This window comes from Salvia hispanica, chromosome 6 (genome assembly GCF_029641045.1).
Source record: "Salvia hispanica isolate PSC_SH4W2 chromosome 6, Shi_PSC_v1, whole genome shotgun sequence".
Classification (NCBI taxonomy): domain Eukaryota; kingdom Viridiplantae; phylum Streptophyta; class Magnoliopsida; order Lamiales; family Lamiaceae; genus Salvia; species Salvia hispanica.
In genome coordinates this window covers 34571889-34596719 of record NC_142697.1, presented here as the reverse complement: position 1 = coordinate 34596719, position 24831 = coordinate 34571889, and the positions used below count along the sequence as shown (strand labels likewise).

At 39.4% G+C, this 24831-nt stretch overlaps 1 protein-coding gene across 1 annotated transcript; it reads right to left on the bottom strand.

The window, feature by feature from the left end:
* Window positions 1–13164: 13164 nt before the first annotated feature.
* Window positions 13165–14301, bottom strand: LOC148923685 (uncharacterized). Its single transcript, XM_089061582.1, has one exon. The coding sequence runs from the start codon at window positions 14299–14301 to the stop codon at window positions 13165–13167; it is 1137 nt and encodes a 378-aa protein (XP_088917708.1).
* Window positions 14302–24831: the final 10530 nt, after the last annotated feature.

Below are 24831 nucleotides of genomic sequence, written 5' to 3'. Positions count from 1 at the left end.
CTTCTTGATACAAAAGATAAAAAAGTTATTTGTTTATCTTTTTAGTTTATCTTCTTTCTTTGGAATCCATTACTCCCCCCGTCCCGCTTCAGCAGTCCCATTGACTTTTCTGCACTCATTTTGTAAAAATGATAATAAATAATTAAAGTGGAGAAATAATAAAGTAAAAAAGAGAATAATATAGAGAAAAGTCTTATCTACATTATTCTCTTTTTTACTTTATTATTTCTCCACTTTAACTATTTATTATCATTTTTACAAAACGAGTGCAGAAAATCAATGGGACTGTTGAAGCGGGACGGATGGAGTACTTTTTAAGAAGATATATTTAACGTACCTTTTCCCCTTGGAAATGCTCTTATATTGTTGATATAGTATTTGTATTCAAACTATCCTATTACAATTCATTTCTCTTTTTGCAAATATATTTAATCTTTCTTGTTTTGCTCTTTTTTTACATTAGATGCTTTTATTAGTGTTGATATGAGCATCTTTTTTAAATGAATACTCTTATATTGTGAGGGAAACGAGAAAAAGGTCATATATATAGAGAATGACCAACTGCATCTCATAAAGCACTTGTTTGAAAGTTGAAATGAATACTACAAATTGTTTTATCCTCAACACTTGGTGGATAAATAATGTATTTGAAAAATAATCTATTCATTTCTCCTTTTAGTAAATAATGTATTTAGATAAATAATGTGTTTTTCTCTGTTCACTCTTTAATTTTGTGTTAAAGAGCCTTTCCTTTATAACAGCCCGTAGATGACAAGATAAGAAAAGTCTTATCACGAAAACGAACGCGATAACAATGTTATTTCATTTTTGTTGACACAACCCGATAACACAAAATGTGGACAAACATTACAGACTAGAAAAAGATAATAATAAACAGCCCACATTAAAATATACACTAGATAAGACTGACATATCGTGCATGTTGGCTTGACACAATAAACATTCTAAACGAACATGAACAGACAGGGATAAAACATAGACGTAGACTAACATTATGAATTAGAACAAGATTGTAGACAACATTGCAAAATATATATATTAGCTAAGCCTAGGCCCGCGCAAACAGTGTGTCGGATCAAACAACAAGACCAAACCCGGACAGCTAATTGATTCCCATTTTGCAAAATCGCAAAAGATATTATAGGTGCAGTAGCGACAACAATATTACATACAACATCCCAAAATATATATAGTAGCCAGGCCCCACATATAGTGTGTTCGGGTCGAAACGGTAAGGCCAAACCGAACAGTAAACAACAAAGAAGACTTATAACCCAAAAACTACACCACAAACAAACCTTCCATACAAACAAACTAACTAAAATGAGATCACATTCTCGAGTGCGAAATTCTTGAGGGAGAAAAGGCTAGGAGTGAAAATCATGGCACTAACGTAATTCTATGCATTTGCATCATTTAACATACCGACTTGTTGAATAGTTCTTGTCTTGCTGGAGTAGTAGATGAGCCGCTTTTCGTCCAGCAGCATCAAAATGTCACCATCCTTAAAAAGTTTAATTGGTGTAACACCCATATATTTCCAATCAGTTGCAAAATCCCAATCTATATCAAAACCATTTCTACTTATCTTGTACAATATGACCTTCATCAACCAGATGACAATATCATCTTCCCATGTGTACGAATAACAGAGGCAGTCCCTCAAAGTAGACAACTCCCTGGTTTGATGGCCACGTCCGTCTACAGGCGGAGGAGGAGGAGGAGAGAAGATGTCAAAACATTCGGTTTCAAGATCGAAACCACAAACCCATAAGGTAAGAGCCAAATCATCTTCTCCTCCTATCCAATGGAGGATGCCATTAAAAACAATGTATCCAGCCGAACAGATTCCGATACCAGAAACATCGTCAGCCTCAACGCGCCTCCATGTTCCTGTTCCAAGGGTGTATACATGACGATAAGAGTCGGAACTCGCGTTTACATCGGTACAGAGCACCTTATATTGCCCGCTATTTTTGCTCATTCCAAATCCGTAACTAAGCATATCATATTCATCATCATCATCATCATCATCATCATCATCATCATCATCATCTAAAATGTATTCCTCAGGGCACCAGAGCTCGATATATTGACGAGTGATCGGATTGCATATAAAATGAGGAATTTGAGGAAACCCTCCCTGTGAGTGTATAAGAAGCAATCCATTTGCAGCCATACCTACCAGTAGTTCTGATTTTTCGTCTCTAATTTCGAAATGTGTGAGCGGAATTTAATGAAGATCATGGATCTCTAGATCGGCTCCGTCTTCGTCTTCAAATTCGAAAATCGAGCACCGAGTAGAGTTTATCTGCTGCAAGAGAGCTAGGGCGGGTGGGGTTTTGAATTCGAAATCGTCGGAATCGATTAGATTGAGCCATGGTTTGCAAACACACTTGCTTAACGCAATGCTTCGGAGAGGGAGGCGCGAGAGGATGTCGGAGGTGGAAGAAATTGCGCTCCATTGATGGTAGAAATGGAATGCTTATAGTGAAGAAGAAAGAGTAGCAGCGGCAAAAATATTAGAATTTAGGGCTTCTTCACATTAAATACTACGGATTATTATTTTCTTTATTTTCGAAATTAATTGCACTCTTAATTCTAAGGAGACATCATTATTTAAAATTGTGAATAACAGAGAATTTTCTTTTAACCTCAATTTTTAAACTCTGTCTTCGTTGCCTCCGTTGGAACGAGGGCGCCTAAAGGGTAAAGGCAAGTGAAGAGACGACGGGTTAAGCCGGCGGCCCTTAACCAAGTAACACCGTTACCAAGCAATTGAGCTCCTTATGTCTCGTTTGGGCTTAAACCTGATCATGTCTACGATGCAGCTGGCTATAGTAATTGAACTGGGTAATGCCACGATGCTCAACCCCAAAATGTTAAGCAAGCTCACAATCGAGCTTTTCCGATTGCGTTACATTTACTTACTGAAGTATGACAATGATACCATATGTCATTAAAATTATGTGAAGATCTATAAATAACTTAACATTTGATGAGTGAGTTGCACTTTTTTGTACATTATCAAAAGAATCATACAATTAAAAATGTTACTAGATCTTATAACTTGAAACAATTAATGTAATTCACAACACGTCCCTTCTCCGTCCCCTTAATCCTATCCTCTGGGACATCACTGAAGCCAACTAGGGTCAACCATTGATCGTTTCATGATCGAAAAAATTGATTTTTCCTTTTCAAGAAGATTTAAATGTTCAGTCTGATTTTTAAAATGTTGGGTGAAATACCAAAACTTGAACCACTCCAGCAAAAATGAGTCTATTCCATATATATAGACAGTGCCCCACAATATATATGCTCCTAGTAGTCAGACAAGATAACTACACAGTATCAAAAGGATAAATCCTAAAACATTCAGCACAAACACATCTTGTACAAATGCAAAGCCAATCAAATATAAAAATGTTAAGAACGAATAAATAATACAAAAACAAGAAAGAGATATATGGTGATTTTTATAAGAATATTTGTAAAGAAATGAGAGAGAGAATTAATAAAGTAAGGGACAGAGAAAATACTGAACATGGTGAAATACCAAAGATAAGGGCTTCTTAATGTACACATCCTTCCTTTATAAAAATTATACTCATCTTTGTTATTTTGGTGCATCCACAAAATGAGTCCGATAACTTAGAAAGACAGTATCAATCCACTACGTATATAATAGCACAACATGATAACAAAACATGATATGGTCAAACCCGAGCACCGCACAACAAGAAAACCTTCAACACGAACACATCTCGTACAATTAAGACAACAAAGCGATTTAACAATATAAACTAGAGTGAGATTATAGACAATAGACCACAATAGTTCATATTTGGTACATCCTCATAAAATCAGTCCATTTCCATTTATAGACATTACCCCCATTAAGATATATATAATTGCGCGACACGATTAATCAAACACAAACATAAACTCATAAGAAATTTAGGTTGTGTTGACACAACACGACAACAAACAAACACTTAAGTACATTAATATCAACTCAGTCCGAGATTACATTCTCAATTCCAAAAGTCTTTAGTGAGAGAAGGACAGGAGTGAAAATCATGGCATGGGTAAGGTGATTCCGCACATACAATTCCTCAAACTTACGGAGTTGTTCCGTAAGCCTATTGGAATACTCAATCGTACTGAGTGATTCATCAATCGGACCGAGATGTTCATGAACCAGACCGAGTTGTTCAATAGTACCTGTCTTGCTGGAGTAGTAGATGAGACGCGTCTTCTGGTAGTAGAAGTCAATGTGTTTTGTCACCATCAACATCAAAATGTCACCATCATTGAAAACTTTGATAGGATAATCAGACTCTATTCCATAGCAATCGCCAAAATTTAAATCAAAACCATTATAACTCAACCTGTACTCAAAGGTCCAAGATTCCTCGACTCGGTATTTCTTCATCGACCAGAGGAATATTATCGTTCCACGCGTAAGAAACACACAGACAGTCCCTCAAAACACTCAACTCCACATATGGATGCTCAACAGTGGCAGGAGGAGCAGAGAAGATGCTAAAATTCAACGTCAAAACCACATATCAACAAGGGTCGAGTGGAGTCATACACGTTCCAGTGGAGGTTTCCGTTACACACAATCTGTCCGTCTGAACGGAATCCGAAACCAGAAGCAGCGCCGGCTTCAAGGCGCCTCCATTCTCCCGTCCCGAGGGTGTACACATGATGAGCAGATCCGTCGTGATTGATGCACACGACCTTATATTATTGCCCACTAATTTGACTCACACAGAATCCAAAACTCAACCTATAATTAAAATTAATCGACATGGATTGTTTGGGGCGGCAGAGCTCGATATACTGACGAGTGAGAGGATTCCATATAAAGAGATGGATGGCAGGATGCCCAAACTGAAAGTATAGAAGAAACAATCCATTAGCAGCGATGCCTACTATTGATTCCGGTACTGAGTTTCCGAAAGGAATATCGAAACGTGTGAACTGATTGTAGTGAAGCCCGTGAGGAATTGGATCTTCTTCTTCGTCTTCGTTTTGAATTTGATCTTCTTCTTCGTCTTCGTGTTTCTCTTCATCTTCAATTTGGACTTCCTCTCCGACTTCGTGGAGATTTTGATTTTGAATTTGGTCGTCTTCTTCTTCTTTGTCATCTTCTTCATCAAGGATATCGAATAGGACTTCCTCTTCGATTTCTAAAATTGTGCAACGAGTTGAGCCAATCGTATTTTCGTCCCTCCCCGGCGTCAAGCAAGCTAGGAAAGGAGGGGTTTCGGAATCGGAAAGAAGGGATTTGGTGAAATCGAGGGAGCCGAGGAGATTGCGCCATGGTTTGCAGACGCATTTGCTGATTGCAAGGCTTCGGAGAGGGAGTCGTGAGAGGATTTTAGTGGTGAGTTTATGAAGAAATCACGCCTCCCAATTGATGGATTTGAATCACCGCTTGAAGAAGAAGAAGAAGAAGAAATGAAAATTGCGGCAGAGCTGCGTTTGCTTTGTGAATTGGTAATTAGGGTTTCTTCTCAATAGAAATCTTATTTATTCTTTTTTTTGCTTTTTAAATCCAATTAATTTTGTATTTTTTAAATTTGGTAGAAAAAGCAATCAAACACAGTATCTCCGCAGATGCAAGAGATAGTAAGGGTTGTTTTGGCTCTGTGTTGTTGGTGTGTGATTAATGTGTGGTGCACGAATCTCGAACACTAGCATCGAACTTGTTTATGATACTGAACTTGGCGTTAGCTCCAACGCGGCCTTCTCCAATCCTTTCCAGACGCAATGGCATGTCAACTGAGCATGCTTCTAAAGAGCAAGTAGAAACCATCACTCACTGTTACCGTTGATATGGAGTAAAGACAATTTGACAAAAAAAATAACGAAAATAGAGAAAAGCCAAACTCAAAAGAAGAACAATACTCCGAAGAAACCCAGACTATCCTCTGAAGAGGCCTAATAATCCCCTCTCTCCGAAGGCTACTATTTATAGTTTTATACCATCATATACACTTTATTTTTCGAGATATTTGGCTAGGAGTATAAAGAGAAGCTATTTATAGGACTTCTACGAACTCTATTCTAGGAAAGTAAGTCAACATATAAAATAAATAAGGAAACAATTCCTCAAATTTAAAGTCATCTTCAACAAAATGAAAATAATCTCAAGAGATAATGAATATCACTAGCTTGATCTATGTCAAATCCATCGAGTCATTGTTTTCTGTTGCAAAATGAAATAATTGATATGGAATTGAATTTTAAAAATTGCACGAGAACACACTAAACACATTGCACAATCATTAAATATACACACATACTTAGTAAAAACACAATGCCCGCGCACATACACTACACATAGTCATTAAAAACATACTACGCACACATACACACACACATACATAACTCACTACGTGGCGGATCTAGGGGGCAAGAGGGCGGCAGTTGCCCCCTCCCGGCCGTTTGGACAACCTAAACTTTCCTTTGAATCGAGCCAAAAATAGCATATCCGCCCCCTCCGTGGAATGTAGAAATATATTTGTTTTCAAAAATTCATATATAAAATGTAGTAATCCAATGGTTTGGTTGTTGGAATTTTAACTAAGAGGTTTAAGGTTCAACCCTCATCAAGAACAATATGTTTAACATTCTTTACTTTTTTTATTTTACCAATTCATATTTCTTCTTATTATCAAAATTATACCTTTAAATACTTTATGAAATCTAAACTTTTACTAATTTGCATATATTATGTTGTTATATTTATTAATTAATTAAAATCATTTTTAATCTTTTGTTAAAGTTTTTTTGTCCTAAAGTACTTATAATTTGTGATCTACGCATCTTATTCTCTATGTAACAAAATATACATTTTAAATATTTTTAAAATCTGAATATTTACTACAGTCCTTATATCACTTTGTATATAATATTTACAATGGTTTTGAATGCATATAATAATTAAAATAATTTTATATTTTAAAATGAATAATACATATTTGCATGCTAATAGTACATGTTTATATTTTACTAACAAAGCTAGTGCTACTTAAATATTTATATAATATTATTTAATTTATTATTAAAAATAATTCTATTAAATATAATATTTAAATATTAAATTTATTAATATTTAAAATACTAAATTCCGCCCCAGCCATTTCCGGGGTCTGGATCCGCCATTACACACACTATTGACTATACCACTCACAATCAGGGACGGAACCACCAGCGGCTAAGCCACCACTCTAGCGGGGGCTTGGCCGGTCCCAAAAACCTCTCACCTATGGTCTCCCTCCGCGCTGGTGCCCCGGCGCCCTAGTATTGAATCCAAAATACTTACAGTAACCGGCGCATAAAATTTTAGGGAAGAAGATGATTTGTAATTGGGCTTCAAATCACGTAGTATTATTAGTTGTTGGGCCTTAACTTATATCATATTTTTAGGACTATTTTCTAGTAGTATTAAATTTTAACCAACCCCAAGTGTAAACATTTACACCGTTGTCAAGCTGAGAAATTCTTTTTCACCAATTTTGTTCTTTTCTTTATAATTTACTTTTTTTTTCTCATTTTATTTTCATTTTTTCAACCACGAGTGGGAAACTTGTCACCAAATTGTCCAAATTTTAAATCTTAAAAGCATATAAAGTTTGCAAGCACAATAATATCAATCTCCTCACCATAAACTTAATGTTTCATGTTAAAATTTAAAGTACAATGCACACAATATTCATCGATTTAATAATCAATTTTATATATTTCATTATTTTAATTTTTTCATGACGTAGAATCAATTAAAAGATGAATAACTAATTTACAACAACTATTTTAGTTTTGATTCTAAACATCTCTTTATAGATATATTTTGATTTTAACGAAACAATAAATCGAATTATATACATAGTAGTATATTAACTATTTTTTTTTATATTATTATTATTTTTAATATTGTAATAATATTATTATTTTATTAAATTTCAGTACTGGCTAATTTGTATTTCTGGTTCCGTCCCTGCCACAATACACACACTACATACCACTGGCGGATCCAGTTCATAACAACAACGGGTACCCAAATATATCTCTTCATATATATTAATTGAGTTACAACTTTCAAAATATGCATTGTTCTAGTGGTTGCTAATGTCTCTTTCCTACTTGGAGGCAGGGCTTCGATTCTTCCCCACGTTTATTTTTTTTGCTTTTTATCATTGCAGTTCTTTTACTATACTTTTTATGTTTATCATTCCTTATGTTTTTTTTACCATTGTACTCCTTTTACATACTTATTCTACTTTTTTATATTTTAAATTTTATTGCTTTTTATCTTTATCATTGCTTATGTTTTTTTACCATTGTACTCCTTTTACATACTCATTCTACTTCTTCCCCACGTTTTATTTATTTTTTGCTTTTTATCATTGCAGTTCTTTTACTATACTTTTTATGTTTATCATTGCTTATGTATTTTTACCATTGTACTCCTTTTACATACTTATTCTACTTCTTTTATATTTTAAATTTTATTTTGTTTGTATGAATTTGATATCTTCTGTTTTAGATATTAATTTATTTTGTTTGTTATTAATATTGTATTTGGTAAAACATCGAAATGAAATTATACATTCTATAAAAGTATTATTTTTTATTTTAATATATGTGATTTTAAATTGAAGATTATTTTTAGATATAATTTTAAACATATTTTTTTGTTATATACTATGTATTAATTTATCATGAAAGTCGCACACCCAATTGAAAAAGTTTGGATCCGCCACTGCTACATACCACATGTGTGTATGAGTGTGCATGTGTGCAGCGTGTGCGAATGTGTGTGTGAGTGTGAGTGTGTGCAGTGTGTGTGTGAATGTGTGCAGAGTGTGTAAGAATGTGTGAATGTGTGTAGTAAGTGAATGTGTGTGTTATTCTACTTCTTTTATATTTTAAATTTTATTGCTTTTTATGTTTATCATTGCTTATGTTTTTTTACCATTGTACTCCTTTTACATACTTATTCTACTTCTTTTATATTTTAAATTTTATTTTGTTTGTATGAATTTGATATCTTCTGTTTTAGATATTAATTTATTTTGTTTGTTAATCATCCATTCTATAAAAGTATTATTTTTTATTTTAATATATGTGATTTTAAATTGAAGATTATTTTTAGATATAATTTTAAACATATTTTTTTGTTATATACTATGTATTAATTTGTCATGAAAGTCGCACACCCAATTGAAAAAGTTTGGATCCGCCACTGCTACATACCACATGTGTGTATGAGTGTGCATGTGTGCAGCGTGTGCGAATGTGTGTGTGAGTGTGAGTGTGTGCAGTGTGTGTGTGTGTGAATGTGTGCAGAGTGTGCAAGAATGTGTGAATGTGTGTAGTAAGTGAATGTGTGTGTAAGAATGCGTGAGTTGTGAATGAATATGTGCAATGTGTGTAATTTAATAAATATTTGGAACTCTACTATTTGGAAATGAGGGGTTTCGGAATCGGAAAGAAGGGATTTGGCGAAATCGAGAGAGCCGAGGAGATTGTGCCATGGTTTGCAAACGTATTTGCTAAATTGCAATGCTTCGGAGAGGGAGGCGTGAGAGGATGTTAGTGGTGAGTTCTGATGGTAGATTTGCGAAGAAATCACGTCGCGCGATTGATTGATTGAATCACTGCTTGAAGAAGAAATGGTAGATTTGTACAGTAATCACACCCCATTGATGGATTGAATTGAATCACTATTGCTTGAAGAAGATATGGTAGTCGCGGCAGAGCTGCGTATGCTTTCTGAAGTGGTAATTAGGGCTTCTCCTCAATAGTATTTGTTCTTTTTTTACTATTTAAATCCAATTAATTTTGTATTTATTTTCCTCAATAGTGGTAATCGGAATTCTATGGAATTGAACTAGAATTCAATTCCAAATTCTATGACAAAATGAAATAATTGATATGGAATTGAATTTTAAAAATTGCGCGAGAACACACTACACACGTTGCGCAATCATTAAAATACACACACACATACTCACTAAAAACACACTACGCGCGCGCGCGCACTCATATACCATACATAGTCGCTAAAAACACACTACACACACATACATAACTCACTATATACACACACTATACCTGACTCGATTTATTTTAAACACGAGAAATACCCGCAAGTGTATGGGGCTAGTGTAGCAATAAACAAGTATGAGTATCGTATCCACGAAGACAAATTGTGCAGCTCAAGTACCACGAACCAATTTTGACTACTATCTAGAAAATCCAGAAGAGTTGGTTTTGATTTTGAAAAACAATTGAACACAAACAAGACAAAAGTATGCAACAAAAGACGAGTTTCAAGTAAGAGAACGAGATAGAGTCTTGGATCCAACTACAACGAACACGATGTGAACAACTCAACAACTTCGATTACCCATTTGAAGTCTCTAGGATTACTAGGAAAGCCGCTAGTCTAGACTAAGCCCTCTCTCGAGTGCACTTAACCAGTTGATTAATTATTAATATTGAAGTCTCCTTCTAATACGTCACAATTAACTCCTTAAAACAAAAGGCTCAAGCCCTCACTCTAGAATTCCTTCTCTCGAATGCAAACTATCTAGGTGTTGTTCATTCTTTTATCAATCCTAATTGGGTATCTCTCGATTACTCAAACTAGGACAACAAACCCAATTGGTAGCTAAGCAATTGAATTGAAAAGGCACAAGAACGAAACAAAGAAATCACAAGAGCAAAGGTAATCAAAAGTCCTTGAATTAATCAAAAGCATTCATTGTAGTCTTCACCAAAACTCTACAAATGATTCAGCTACTCATATCCAAAGCAAATTCACAAGAGAAATCCATAGAAAGAGATTTGAACATAGTAAACTAATAAAGATACTCCCAAGGGTGAATTGAATGGGCAAATCGTCTTCGTCTTCAAACTTGTTGATGAATCGGACTCTTTGTCGCTTCAATCTGCTCTCAAGAAGTGGAAACTGCTTCTGGGGTGTGTGGAAAGTGTCCTGGAGTCGAACCCTAGGTCCTATTTATACCCGGGGCGAAAATAGAAGAAATTCAGCAGTTACGAGCAATTCGCCTGGCCGGGCGATTTTTGAGTAGCAAAACGCCCGACCGGGCGTTCTTCTTATCACACGGCTTGGGCAAAATGCCCGGCCCGGGCGTTTTTCCATGGAGAAACGCCCGGTCACAGAGGATACGCCCGGGTTGGGAGACCAAACGCCCGGGCTGCAGTAGAAAAACGCCCGACCAGTGTAATGAAACGCCCGGCCTCCTGCTTTGGTACCAGTTTCGTCCGTTTCCACCTGTTGTGACTACAAAAACTCGACAAACTCATCAAAACACTAAAATAGGGGATCATAGATGAAAACTCAAGTAAAGTACTACAAAATACTCAATTATGCACTTTCAAACATCCTATACACTTGCTAAACTACGAGTTTATCAACTCCCCCAAACTTAAACACTTGTGTCCTCGAACAAAAAGAAACAAAGAAAAATAAACTCTTGCAAGTGTGTTGGATTTTCATCATTGCCTCAGTACAAGAAAACAAGTCATCATGCATCATTAACTTCGCAAACAAGTAGAACCATATCGAACATTGCTTCAAGCTACTAACACGTATTCCAACTTGTCAATTACCCTCACTGGATGTGTATAGTCTAATTTTTTCAATATGCTCTCGCGCTCAAAGTGTATGGGTCAAGTATGTAACTCTCAAGTCAATCAAACATGTATAGATTACCATAGGCTTGCTCGAAGTCTAGACTCTCCTCTGCTATGTTGTGACTATAGATTTAGGATCCGAGAGGTCTTTTCTTAAGGTTGTAATGTAAGGCTTTTTGGTTAGGTGAGGAACATTTGGCCAAAGTGACTTATAATCCCAAAGATGAAACTACAACTACTCTGCCCATGGGTTTTACCATTCTCCATAGACTAGGCTTTGCCTAAACTCTTCTCAACTTCCCAATCCTCATATTTTTCTTCAGCTAACTCTTATTCAATCTCAACTCAACCTCCTTATTTAATCAACCCAGACTTTCCCTTTTCTTTCTTTCTTTCCCTTTTTTTTCGAATTTTTGCATGCTTTGCATGTCATTTATTTTTTTCTTTTTCTCTCTTTTTTTTTTTTACTTTCTATTTCGAAACCTTCTTGCTACAACAATATCCTTTCCCAAAAATTTCTTTTTCTATGACCCAACAGAGATTCAACCCATATTTTGGCTATCAAAGAAAAAGGCTTAAGCTCAAAATTGGCTAGCAAAGAATTATGATTCGCAATTTGGTTCAAGGTTAAGATAAGGCTCCAAAGAATGGCCTAACGTCCTCTCCTATCACTATAACCACTTTGCAGATTCAAACAGACCGCGAGCAAGTTCTAGAAACATATAGCATAGTCGATGAAAAAACACACATAAGTTTTTTAGATGTCTCAATCCTCACAAGGTGGTTTTTGGCAATAGACAAGGCAACGAGTAATTCACTTTAGGCAAATCACAAACAGGAACACAAGTCACTTAGCTAAATCAACAACTTTTCGCAAATATATATTTTTTTATCATAATCATCATAGGCAACTCATCCAACAAACATGCTTAGTTTATCTTACCAACTCACCCATTTCCCATTTCAAATTCACCCAAGGAAAGACTCGACCAACAAAAAAAAAAAAAACCACAAAAGCTAGACACCAAAAGAAGAAAATCAAATAAAAGCAGATAGACTGTCCTACTATCACTACATAAGATGCCATCATATCAAATTAGGGTACATGCCAGAATCACTCAAGTCACCACAAATTACATCACGGGGAACACGAATTAGGGAGAGGGGAAAGAGAAAAAGGTCCAATTCCACTAGACACCCCCCCAAACTTATTCCAAGCCAAGGCAAGGATAAGTTTGAAAGAATGTGGAATTGGGGCGGACCTCTACTGATTCGGTGGGTGATGAGGTGGTCGCCACATGGCCATGAAATCTTGCTGCTGCTGCACAAAAGTGGCCCATCTTTCATCCTGCCGGGCATAGAAATTCCCAAATTGGGCATTGATGTTCGCCCACTGATCATTGCTCTGCTGGTGCCACTGAATCCATTGAGCGTCGTTGTGCTCCCGCAGCTGCTGCATGTTCAGCTCCACGCTGTCCAGCCTATTGTTGATGGCATCAATATCCTCCTCAATCCTAACCCCACGGTTCCTCCGTCGTGAGGTGCTTGGCTCGGCCCCATCTCTTCTTTGTTGGGTCGGTCCCTCTTCATTCTCTTCTTCCTCCTCTTCCTCGTCCTCATCTGCTGCTTCATCACCGCTTGGCTCTGGGCTCGCCACATATCCGGGTGGGTCCCTGCTGTGATGTGGTGGTGGGCTGGGCTGTTCATCAACCAGTTCTCCCGTTGCTCCGGTCCGTGGACATGAGTTGTGTCGGAATTGGGGAGTGGGAAGTGGTCGCCGGCCTTTTGTTTCAAGTAGATCTGCCCATGTTTGTCTGAGGCGATCACAGCCGTTCTCTTTAAGAATGTGATGTCCAGGACCGGACTCCACGACTCTCCAATGTCTGCTATCATGCCATTCAGTGGCACCTCGAGATGGAGGGCAATGGCGGCCACCACCGCACCAACACACAGAGTCCCGCTCTTCTTCTTTGCGGCCCGTTCGAGATGTTTAATCATGAAGTGGCCCAGATTCAGCGCTGGTTGTCTATACAAGATTTGCCACAACAAAAATAGCTCGTCTCTGGTGATGCTCCCATGCTCCACTCGGGCGAAGGGGAAGCAGACGCATGCCTTCTGGAGGATGCGTAAGACAGGGTTCCGGATGGAAGAGCTCTTAGCCCTGTTGGCAGAAAACTTCCTTTCGCCCGTGATCTCCTGCCAGAACCTGTCTGTACTGTGGCTGAACTCATAGGGCATCTTGGACACCTCCCCCGTAGTTCCAAATATCTCATTAAGCAGTGCTAACGGCTTATTGTGTACGGTATTCCGCAACTGAAACGTGATGGACTCGATTGCGTGCCGAGTCTTGTTCACCGTCAGCGTCGAAAGGAACTCCAGGGTGAGCCGATGGTATGATGGGCGGCCCTGTGCAAGGAACAAGCCCGAAAGCTGTCCGACCTCACACAACTCCAAGAAAGATTGCTCGATCCCGAGCTGACGGAGTGTGAAGAGGCATGGGAGCCTAGCTACTTGGTAAGGCAACTTGGCGAGGGATTTCCACGTCTTCTTCTGGTCGGAGGTGAGGTTGACACCGGAGGGACTGGGACCGGGAGCCATGATGGTGCTACAAAGTGGCCTATTTTGGCCAAGCATCACCAAAGATTGTCAAGAGTTCGTGAAGAAGTGTGATGAATGCCAAAGAATAGGGGGCATTTCTAAGAAGAAGGAGATGCCGATGACGACGATCGTGGAAGTTAAGCTCTTTGATGTGTGGGGCGTCGACTTCATGGGGCCCTTCCCTCCATCTAATGGGTTCCAATACATCCTCTTAGCCGTGGACTATGTATCAAGGTGGGTGGAGGCCATTCCTACCTCAACCAATGATTCGAAGGTGGTGACGAAGTTTGTTCAAAAGAACATTTTTACGCGATTTGGCGTACCACGAGCTATTATTAGTGATGGAGGTTCCCACTTTCGCAATAGGTGGCTAGAGGCGGTGTTAGCAAGATATGGAGTAAAGCATCGGGTGACAACTCCGTATCACCCTCAAGCCAATGGCCAAACTGAGTTGGCCAACAGAGAGATCAAACAAGTTCTTCAAAAGAGTGTTAAGGCGAACCGGAAGGATTGGGCACTCAAGCTTGATGATGCTTTATGGGCGTATAGGACGGCCTATAGGACTCCCATCAGAATGTCACCTTACCAATTGGTGTTTAGGAAGTTGTGCCACCTCCCGGTTGAAATGGAGCACTCATCGTATTGGGCGGTGAGGCAATTGAACATGGACTTCACTAAAGCCGGCAAGGGAGGATGCTTCACCTCAATCTACTTGATGAGTTTAGGAATGAAGCATATGCTAATTCCTCCATCTACAAGGCAAGGATGAAAGCTCACCACAACAAGATGATCGAGAGGCGTGAGTTCTACCCAGGAGACGTCGTTCTACTCTTCAACCACAAGTTGAGGCTCTTCCCGGGCAAGCTGAAATCTAAGTGGTCCGACCCCTTCACTGTTAAGGAAGTCATGAGCAATGGAACGATGGAGCTCTTTGGACCCGATGGCACCACCTTCAAGGCCAATGGTCAAAACTTGAAGAAGTTCTATACTAGGGAGCAACAAGACGAAGTCTTTGTTGTCGGCTTGATTGAGTAGGTGGAGATTGAAGAGCGTCGAGCATACGACGGTAAAAAGTTGCGCTATAGGGGAGGCAACCCCTAGTAGGTACATTTATTGCTTTTGTGTGTGTTTTAGCTTATCTTCTTAGTGTGTTTGAGTGTTTACATGGATAGTGCTAATTTTCTTTCCCTAGGTTTGTTTGAGCTGAGTTTTTGGTGTTTTTGACGTTTTGTGTTCTGAGTTTTGTTGCAATATATATATATATATATATATATATATATATATATATATATATAGGGGTGTATTCAGATGAAAACCATAATGTATATTAAAGCATCAAACCATGTAAATAATGTACATTATACACACTAATAATGTACATTTTATTCATGTATAATGTATTGTTCTAAATATTGTACACACTAATAATGTACATTTACATTATATGAATTATGTACATTATGCTGACAGTACATTATACATGAATAAAATGTACATTATTAGTGTGTATAATGTACATTATTTTACATGGTTTGATGTTTTAATATACATTATGGTTTTAATTAAAATGACAACACTCTTAAAATGACACTGTGACACCACGCTAGACTGCAATATTAAATATGCTAGACTGCAATAGTATAAACGCTAGACTGCAATCTATAGATTGCAGTCTAGCGTATTGGATATTGCAGTCGGGAAAAATTGCAGTCTAGTGTATTGGATATTGCAGTCCGCGAAAATTTACCCTTGAGCAATTTTTATGATTGCCACATGGCAGCTTATTATTCGTCCACATGTACTAATGATTGGCTAGGAATGGTGGTATGGTGTTACTTTAAGAGGTGTTGTCATTTTAACACAATCCTATATATATATATATATATATATATATATATATCCGCGAGAAACGCCCGACCGGGCGAATTGCCCAGGCGTTTGGAACACAGCCCGAGCGTTCTCACTTGAGCCGGGCGTTTTTAGTGCTCAAAACGCCCGGCCGGGCGTTTTGCTTCTTCCACCCGGGAGTTTTTTCTGTGATTTTTTTTTGGCGTCGTTGCCGGGGACAATTTGTGTTTTTTTTTATTTTTTTATTTTTACCTTGCAACAGAACTTAGAACACAAAACGTCAAAAACACCAAAAACTCAGCTCAAACAAACCTAGGGAAAGAAAATAAGCACTACCCATGTAAACACTCAAACACACTAAGAAGATAAGCTAAAACACACACAAAAGCAATAAATGTACCTACTAGGGGTTGCCACCCCTATAGCGCAACTTTTTACCGCCGTATGCTCGACGCTCTTCAATCTCCACCTACTCAATCAAGCCGACAACAAAGACTTCGTCTTGTTGCTCCCTAGTATAGAACTTCTTCAAGTTTTGACCATTGGCCTTGAAGGTGGTGCCATCGGGTCTAAAGAGCTCCATCGTTCCATTGCTCATGACTTCCTTAACAGTGAAGGGGCTGGGCTACTTAGATTTCAGCTTGCCCGGGAAGAGCCTCAACTTGTGGTTGAAGAGTAGAACGGCGTCTCCCGGGTAGAACTCACGCCTCTCGATCATCTTGTCGTGGTGAGCTTTCATTCTTGCCTTGTAGATGGAGGAATTAGCATATGCTTCATTCCTAAACTCATCAAGTAGATTGAGGTGAAGCATCCTCTCCTTGCCGGCTTTAGTGAAGTCCATGTTCAATTGCCTCACCGCCCAATACGATGAGTGCTCCATTTCAACCGGGAGGTGGCACGACTTCCCAAACACCAATTGGTAAGGTGACATTCCGATGGGAGTCATATAGGCCGTCCTATACGCCCATAAAGTATCATCAAGCTTGAGTGCCCAATCCTTCCGGTTCGCCTTGACACTCTTTTGAAGAACTTGTTTGATCTCTCTGTTGGCCAACTCAGTTTGGCCATTGGCTTGAGGGTGATACGGAGTTGTCACCCGATGCTTTACTCCATATCTTGCTAACACCGCCTCTAGCCACCTATTGCAAAAGTGGGAACCTCCATCACTAATAATAACTCGTGGTGCGCCAAATCACGTAAAAATGTTCTTTTGAACAAACTTCGTCACCACCTTCGAATCATTGGTTGAGGTAGGAATGGCCTCCACCCACCTTGATACATAGTCCACGGCTAAGAGGATGTATTGGAACCCATTAGATGGAGGGAAGGGCCCCATGAAGTCGATGCCCCACACATCAAAGAGCTCAACTTCCACGATCGTCGTCATCGGCATCTCCTTCTTCTTAGAAATGCCCCCCATTCTTTGGCATTCATCACACTTCTTCACGAACTCTTGACAATCTTTGGTGATGCTTGGCCAAAATAGGCCACTTTGTAGCACCTTCATGGCAGTCCGGTTGGCTCCAAAATGCCCACCGCTCGGTGCGGCGTGGCAATGCATAATGACGGACTCCCACTCATGTTGTGGGACACATCTTCTAATCACCATATCGGCACACCTCCTAAACAAGCACGGGTCATCCCAAAAGTAGAACTTTGCGTCATGGAAAGATTTCTTCTTTTGGTAATCTTCAAGTCCTTCGAGAACCACCTTAGCAACGAGGTAGTTCACAATGTTGGCATACCATGCCACTTTCCCCTTAGCCACAAAGAATAGGTGCTCGTCCGGGAACTCTTCATTGATAGCTAACTTCAACTTCTCTTCCTCATTCATGTGCTCCATTCTTGACAAGTGGTCTGCCACCACATTTTCACATCCTCTTCGGTCTCGGATCTCCAAGTCAAACTCCTGTAGGAGCAAGATCCACCTAATAAGCCTTGGCTTCGCGTCCTGCTTTGCAAAGAGGTGCCGGATTGCGGCATGATCGGTGAAAATGATGGTTTTGGCCCCGAGGAGATAGGGGCGGAACTTATCAAAGGAGTAGACCACTGCTAGCATCTCCTTCTCGGTGGTGGTGTAGTTGACTTGGGCAGGGTCCAAAGTTCGACTTGCATAGTAGATCACCCGGAATATCTTATCCCTCTTCTGTCCCAAGGCCGAGCCAACCGCCACGTCGCTTGCATCGCACATGATCTCGAAAGGTTGAGACCAATCCGGCGAGATAAGGATAGGAGCGCTCACCAATGCCTCCTTCAGCTTCTCAAAAGCCTGCAAACAATCAGGGGAAAAGTTAAATTTCACATCCTTAGCTAACAAATTGCAAAGAGGTTTGGCAATTCTCGAGAATTCCCTGATAAATCTCCTATAGAAGCCAGCATGCCCCAAGAAGCTTCTTACTGCCTTCTCATTTGTGGGTGGAGGCAGCTGTTCAATTGCAACGATTTTTGCTCTATCGACCTCCAAGCCACCTGCAGAAATTTTGTGCCCAAGCACAATGCCATCCCTGACCATGAAATGACACTTCTCCCAATTGAGCACGAGGTTAGTCTCCTCACATCGCTGCAACACTTGAGATAAATTGTCAAGGCAGTTATCAAAAGAATCACCAAATACAGAAAAGTCATCCATAAACACTTCCATAATATTTTCAATCAAGTCATGAAATATGGACATCATGCATCTTTGAAATGTGGCGGGAGCATTACACAAACCAAAAGACATTTTCCTATAGGCATAGACTCCATAAGGACAGATAAAAGCTGACTTATGTTGGTCTTCGGGTGCTATGTGGATTTGGTTATACCCCGAGTACCCATCTAAGAAACAGTAGAACTCATGCCCAGCCAACCTATCTAACATTTGGTCAATAAAGGGGAGTGGGAAATGGTCCTTTCTAGTTGCGGCATTTAAGGCACGGTAGTCAATACACACTCTCCACCCAGTGACCGTCCTAGTGGCTATCAACTCATCATTCTCCCCCTTCCCTACAGTAGTACCCCCTTTCTTTGCTACCACTTGGGTGGGGCTCACCCACTCACTATCAGAAATGGCATATATGATGCCGGCATCTAGCAATTTTATCACCTCCTTCCTTACCACATTTTGCATAATAGGATTAAGTCGACTTTGGTTTTGGGCCTTAGGCTTATGGTCATTCTCTAAATGGATCCTATGCATACACAGTGATGGACTTATTCCCTTCAAGTCCGAGATTGACCACCCTATTGCTCCCTTAAATTTCCTAAGAACTCTCAACAATTTATCTAATTCAGAAGCAGAGAGAGATGATGATACAATTACCGGTAGGGTGTCATCTTCTCCTAGGAATGCATACTGCAAATGTGATGGAAGAGGCTTCAGCTCCACTTTCTTGCTCTTTTCCTCATCCTTGCCGTCTTCTTCTTCATTCCTAAGAGGTAGGAACTGTTGACAGTATGATCTCGGGATCTCCTTCCCTGAATCCAGAGCACCTACAAACTCAATAAGCTCATGATTAGCCTCCATAATATCAATAAGATGAGAAGAATGAATAGAGTTAACGATACACCCCTCTAGTTGATCTTCTGGTGCGTTGGTGTAGGCCATCTTTCTGACACAATCATCCACTATAGTCACTACATTGCAATGCTGCAGGCTTCCTCCTGGTTCCACACCGTGCCTCTTCAAGGCTTCATAGATGGAGAAAGTCACGCTCTCGCCATTGAAGCGAAAAGTAAGCTCTCCATTGTCAACATCGATCAGGGCCTTCCCTGTGGCTAAGAAAGGTCTTCCTAAAATGAGAGGCACCTTCTTGTCTTCCTCCATGTCCAATATCACGAAGTCAGCTGGGAAGACGAACTCATTCACTCTCACCAATATGTCCTCCACTATACCCACTGGACGGGACACCGATCTGTCAGCCATCTGCAATGTGATAGATGTGGGCTTCATCTGGCCAATCTTCATCTTGTTATAGAAAGACAAAGGCATGAGGTTAATGCTCGCCCCAAGGTCGCATAAGGCATTCTCCACAAAGTAGTCTCCAATGGTGCACTCAATAGTAAAGCTTCCCGGATCCTCCATCTTGGCTGGGAGCTTCCTTTGCAGGATCGCACTACAGTTTTCCGTCAAGTTGACGGTCTCATGATGCTCCCACTTCTTCTTTTTGGCGACAGCTTCCTTGAGAAACTTGACATATCCGGGCATCTGCTGCAGTGCCTCAATCAGCGGAATGTTAATCTGCACCTTCTTGAAGATCTCCCAAAATTTAGCGAACTGATCATTCTTCTTCTTCCTTTGCAGCATTTGGGGGAATGGCACTCTAACCTCTGCTGGCTTGACGAGTGTATTCACCTCAGGGTGAACTGCATGAGATGATGTCTCGAGTTCCTCCTCTTCTACTTCAGTCACTACTTCCATCTCTGGCTCAGCTGCAGGTTTTGATGGAGTCTCTGGCATGGAAGGACCCTCATAACTCGTCCCACTCCTCAAGTGAATCGCCTTGCAATCCTTGGGATTTATCGTTGGCTGCCCTGGGAATTGCCCACGCTTATGTTGGCCGCTCACAGACTGAGCGATCTGACTCATTTGTACCTCTAAGTTCTTCATATGTGTCGTCATGTTGTGCACATCATTCTCTACCTTCTCGAGCCTCTTGTTTGAATGCTCCATATTCTTCTGAGATTGGGTCATGAAGGCATTCAGTATGTCCTCAACTCCTCTTCTGCGGCTCATTGATCATTCCATGTGACACTGTAAACCCCGGAGGTGGCTGCAAGACATTGTTGATGTTCCCATAGGAGAGATTGGGGTGTGGCTTACTCCCAAAATGGTTGAAACCTCCACCCCCTTGATTGGGGCGGGAGTTGTTATGGTATCTGTTGCCCCCTTGGTGTATGTAGTTGACATCTTCTACACCTTCTAGGTTATCTTGCACCGATGATCCCACTCCCATGAGATCCAGCTTCCTATGGATAAGCTCCAATTGATTAGCCAAGCTGCTATCGGGACTGACTTCTTGGCAGAAGCTATTCTGTGCACCTTGCTCCTCTCGTTAGTCCAAGTTCCATCATTCGAGGCAACCCTCTCGATTACCTCCATTGCTGCCGCCTCACCAATCTTTATCAGTGATCCTCCTGCGCTCCAGTTTAGCTCGCTCTTTGTATCAGGCAAGCACCCCTTGTAGAATGCGAGGACTTGATGTGTTGGATTCAAACCATGATTAGGACACCGCTTCAAAAGGCTCTTGAACCTTTCCCAAGCTCCTCGGATACTCTCTTGAGGAGTCATCTCAAATGCTAGAATCGCTGATTGCCTATTCAAAGCTTCACTCGGAGGGTAGTATTTTGCTAAGAATTTGGCCACCAATGCATCCCACGTACGGATGGAGTTGGGCTCCAAACTGTCCAGCCAATCCCGGGCATCATCCTCTAGAGAGAAAGGAAATGCCCTCAATCTGATCTGTTCATCCGGTACTCCATTGATTTTCGTCGTGTTGCAGATCTGGATGAGCTTGGTGATGTGTTTGTTAGGATCCTCCGTGGATCGGCCTCTAAAAACATTGTTCTCTACCATCTGAAGGAGCCCCCTCCTGAGCTCAAAGTTGTTAGCATCCACGTTGTTGCTAACGATTTATTTTAAACACGAGAAATACCCGCAAGTGTATAGGGCTAGTGTAGCAATAAACAAGTATGAGTATCCTATCCACGAAGACAAATTGTTCAGCTCAAGTACCACGAACCGATTTTGACTACTATCTAGAAAATTCGGAAGAGTTGGTTTTAATTTTGAAAAACAATTGAACACAAACAAGACAAAAGTATGCAACAAAAGACGAGTTTCAAGTAAGAGAACGAGATAGAGTCTTGGATCCAACTACAACGAACACGATGTGAACAACTCAACAACTTCGATTACCCATTTGAAGTCTCTAGGATTACTAGGAAAGCCGCTAGTCTAGACTAAGCCCTCTCTCGAGTGCACTTAACCAGTTGATTAATTATTAATATTGAAGTCTCCTTCTAATACGTCACAATTAACTCCTTAAAACAAAAGGCTCAAGCCCTCACTCTAGAATTCCTTCTCTCGAATGCAAACTATCTAGGTGTTGTTCATTCTTTTATCAATCCTAATTGGGTATCTCTCGATTACTCAAACTAGGACAACAAACCCAATTGGTAGCTAAGCAATTGAATTGAAAAGGCACAAGAACGAAACAAAGAAATCACAAGAGCAAAGATAATCAAAAGTCCTTGAATTAATCAAAAGCATTCATTGTAGTCTTCACCAAAACTCTACAAATGATTTAGCTACTCATATCCAAAGCAAATTCACAAGAGAAATCCATAGAAAGAGATTTGAACATAGTAAACTAATAAAGATACTCCCAAGGGTGAATTGAATGGGCAAATCGTCTTCGTCTTCAAACTTGTTGATGAATCGGACTCTTTGTCGCTTCAATCTGCTCTCAAGAAGTGGAAACTGCTTCTGGGGTGTGTGGAAAGTGTCCTGGAGTCGAACCCTAGGTCCTATTTATACCTGGGGCGAAAATAGACGAAATTCAGCAGTTACGAGCAATTCGCCCAGCCGGGCGATTTTTGAGTAGCAAAACGCCCGACCGGGCGTTCTTCTTATCACACGGCTTGGGCAAAATGCCCGGCCCGGGCATTTTTCCATGGAGAAACGCCCGGTCACAGAGGATACGCCCGGGTTGGGAGACCAAACGCCCGGGCTGCAGTAGAAAAACGCCCGACCAGTGTAGTGAAACGCCCGGCCTCCTGCTTTGGTACCAGTTTCGTCCGTTTCCACCTGTTGTGACTACAAAAACTCGACAAACTCATCAAAACACTAAAATAGGGGATCATAGATGAAAACTCAAGTAAAGTGATACAAAATACTCAATTATGCACTTTCAAACATCCTACACACTTGCTAAACTACGAGTTTATCAATACCACTCACAATACACACACTACATGCCATGTGTGTATGAGTGTGCATGTGTCTTGTGTGTTTTTTCAAGGTGTGTGTGTGTGTGTGTGCACGCGCGTGTGTGAGTGTGTGCAGTGTGTGTGTGTGTGAGAATGTGTGTAGAGTGTGTGTGTGGATATGTGCAGTGTGTGTAATTTAATAAGTATTTGCAATGCTACTACTTTTGCTATAGAATTCAACTTGTGGAATTGGAGGATTTGGAACTATAATTTAATTCCAAATCAAAGAATTTTATGATACCAACCAAACACTGGATTTGGAATTGAAGACTTCAATTCTAATTCCACACCTCCAATTTTGTGTACCAAACTGTGCCTATAGAAGTGTACCAAACTGTGCCAATTTCGTGGTTCGGTTCAAGAAAAAGAGACTTGATCTTTATTAATCACAGCTACACACATTACCAACAATTGAGCTCATTGCTAAGCACTAAACACTACTTCGAATCACAATCTGATTCGTCTCCCTCGCTTGAAAACTGATCATAGTAGGGAGAAAAAATCTCTACATATGATACAGAGTGAAAGGCGGAAGGACTGTATGCCCTCGATAATATGTTGGTATAAGTAGCATATTGCCCGGCAGGCATGATAATTTTGAAGAATAGTAACAGTAACGAGAATGTAAACAGACTACTACAGAAATTAGAAGTCTGGTAATTCCACTATTGAACAACTATGTTGTAAAATATATCAATGAATTTATTCGAATCAATAAATTAAACTGCGATTTCTATTCGACACAACAAGGCCAAACCCAAACACTAAACGACATAGAAGCCTTAGAAACCGAAAACTACATAGACAAACAAACCATCGACACGAACACATATATGTAGACTAAAGTTATGGACTAAAACAAAATCACATTCTCGAAGAAGCGGCAGAGCGGCGTAAGAAATTACTAATGATAATAACTTTTTTTTTAGAAAACTACTCTTACCTTAATAAAATTGCATAAACATAAAAGAAAAGATACTTAAAAATATAAAATTGAAAACGTAAATTAAAAAAAAAAAAAACATAAAAGAGGAATTTATAGCTTGATATCTTTACTTTATTTTAGATATTTCCTAAACATAAATATTGTTAGCGTAAGATCATAAAGTAGTTATGAACTTTGTAATCTAGGGACAAAATATTATTCTCTACTCCCATAAATATGAATATACTATATATCTAATACTAGTAAATTTGATTTTACAGTTATGCTTTTTATTTAAAAAAATATATTCTTCTATTTCAGATGTTAAATTGTCCTTTATAAAATTGTAAAAACATTCTCCCTCTGTCCCACGTTACTTGAGTCACTTTTTTTTTGCACTCATTTTGAAAAAATAATAATAAATAGTTAAAGTGGAGAGAAAGAAAAGTAAGAGAGAGAATAATGTAGAGAAGCGTCTTAACTATAGTATTCTCTTTTTTACTTTATTTTTTCTCCGCTTTAACTATTTATTATTATTTTTTCAAAATGAATGCGAAAAAGAAATGACTAAAATAACATGGGACGGAGGGAGTAAAAGAAAAGCTAAATTAAAACGCAAAACATCAAAATTAAATTTAAAAACACAGAACGGAAAATAGTGAGTTTATAGATTGATATCTTTCTTTTATATCATTACTTAGTTCGTTTAAATCTTTCCTTTTATTAGATCTGTCCTTTAAACTATTTTTCATTAGTATGTAGATTATCTCAAGATTATGTTTCATACT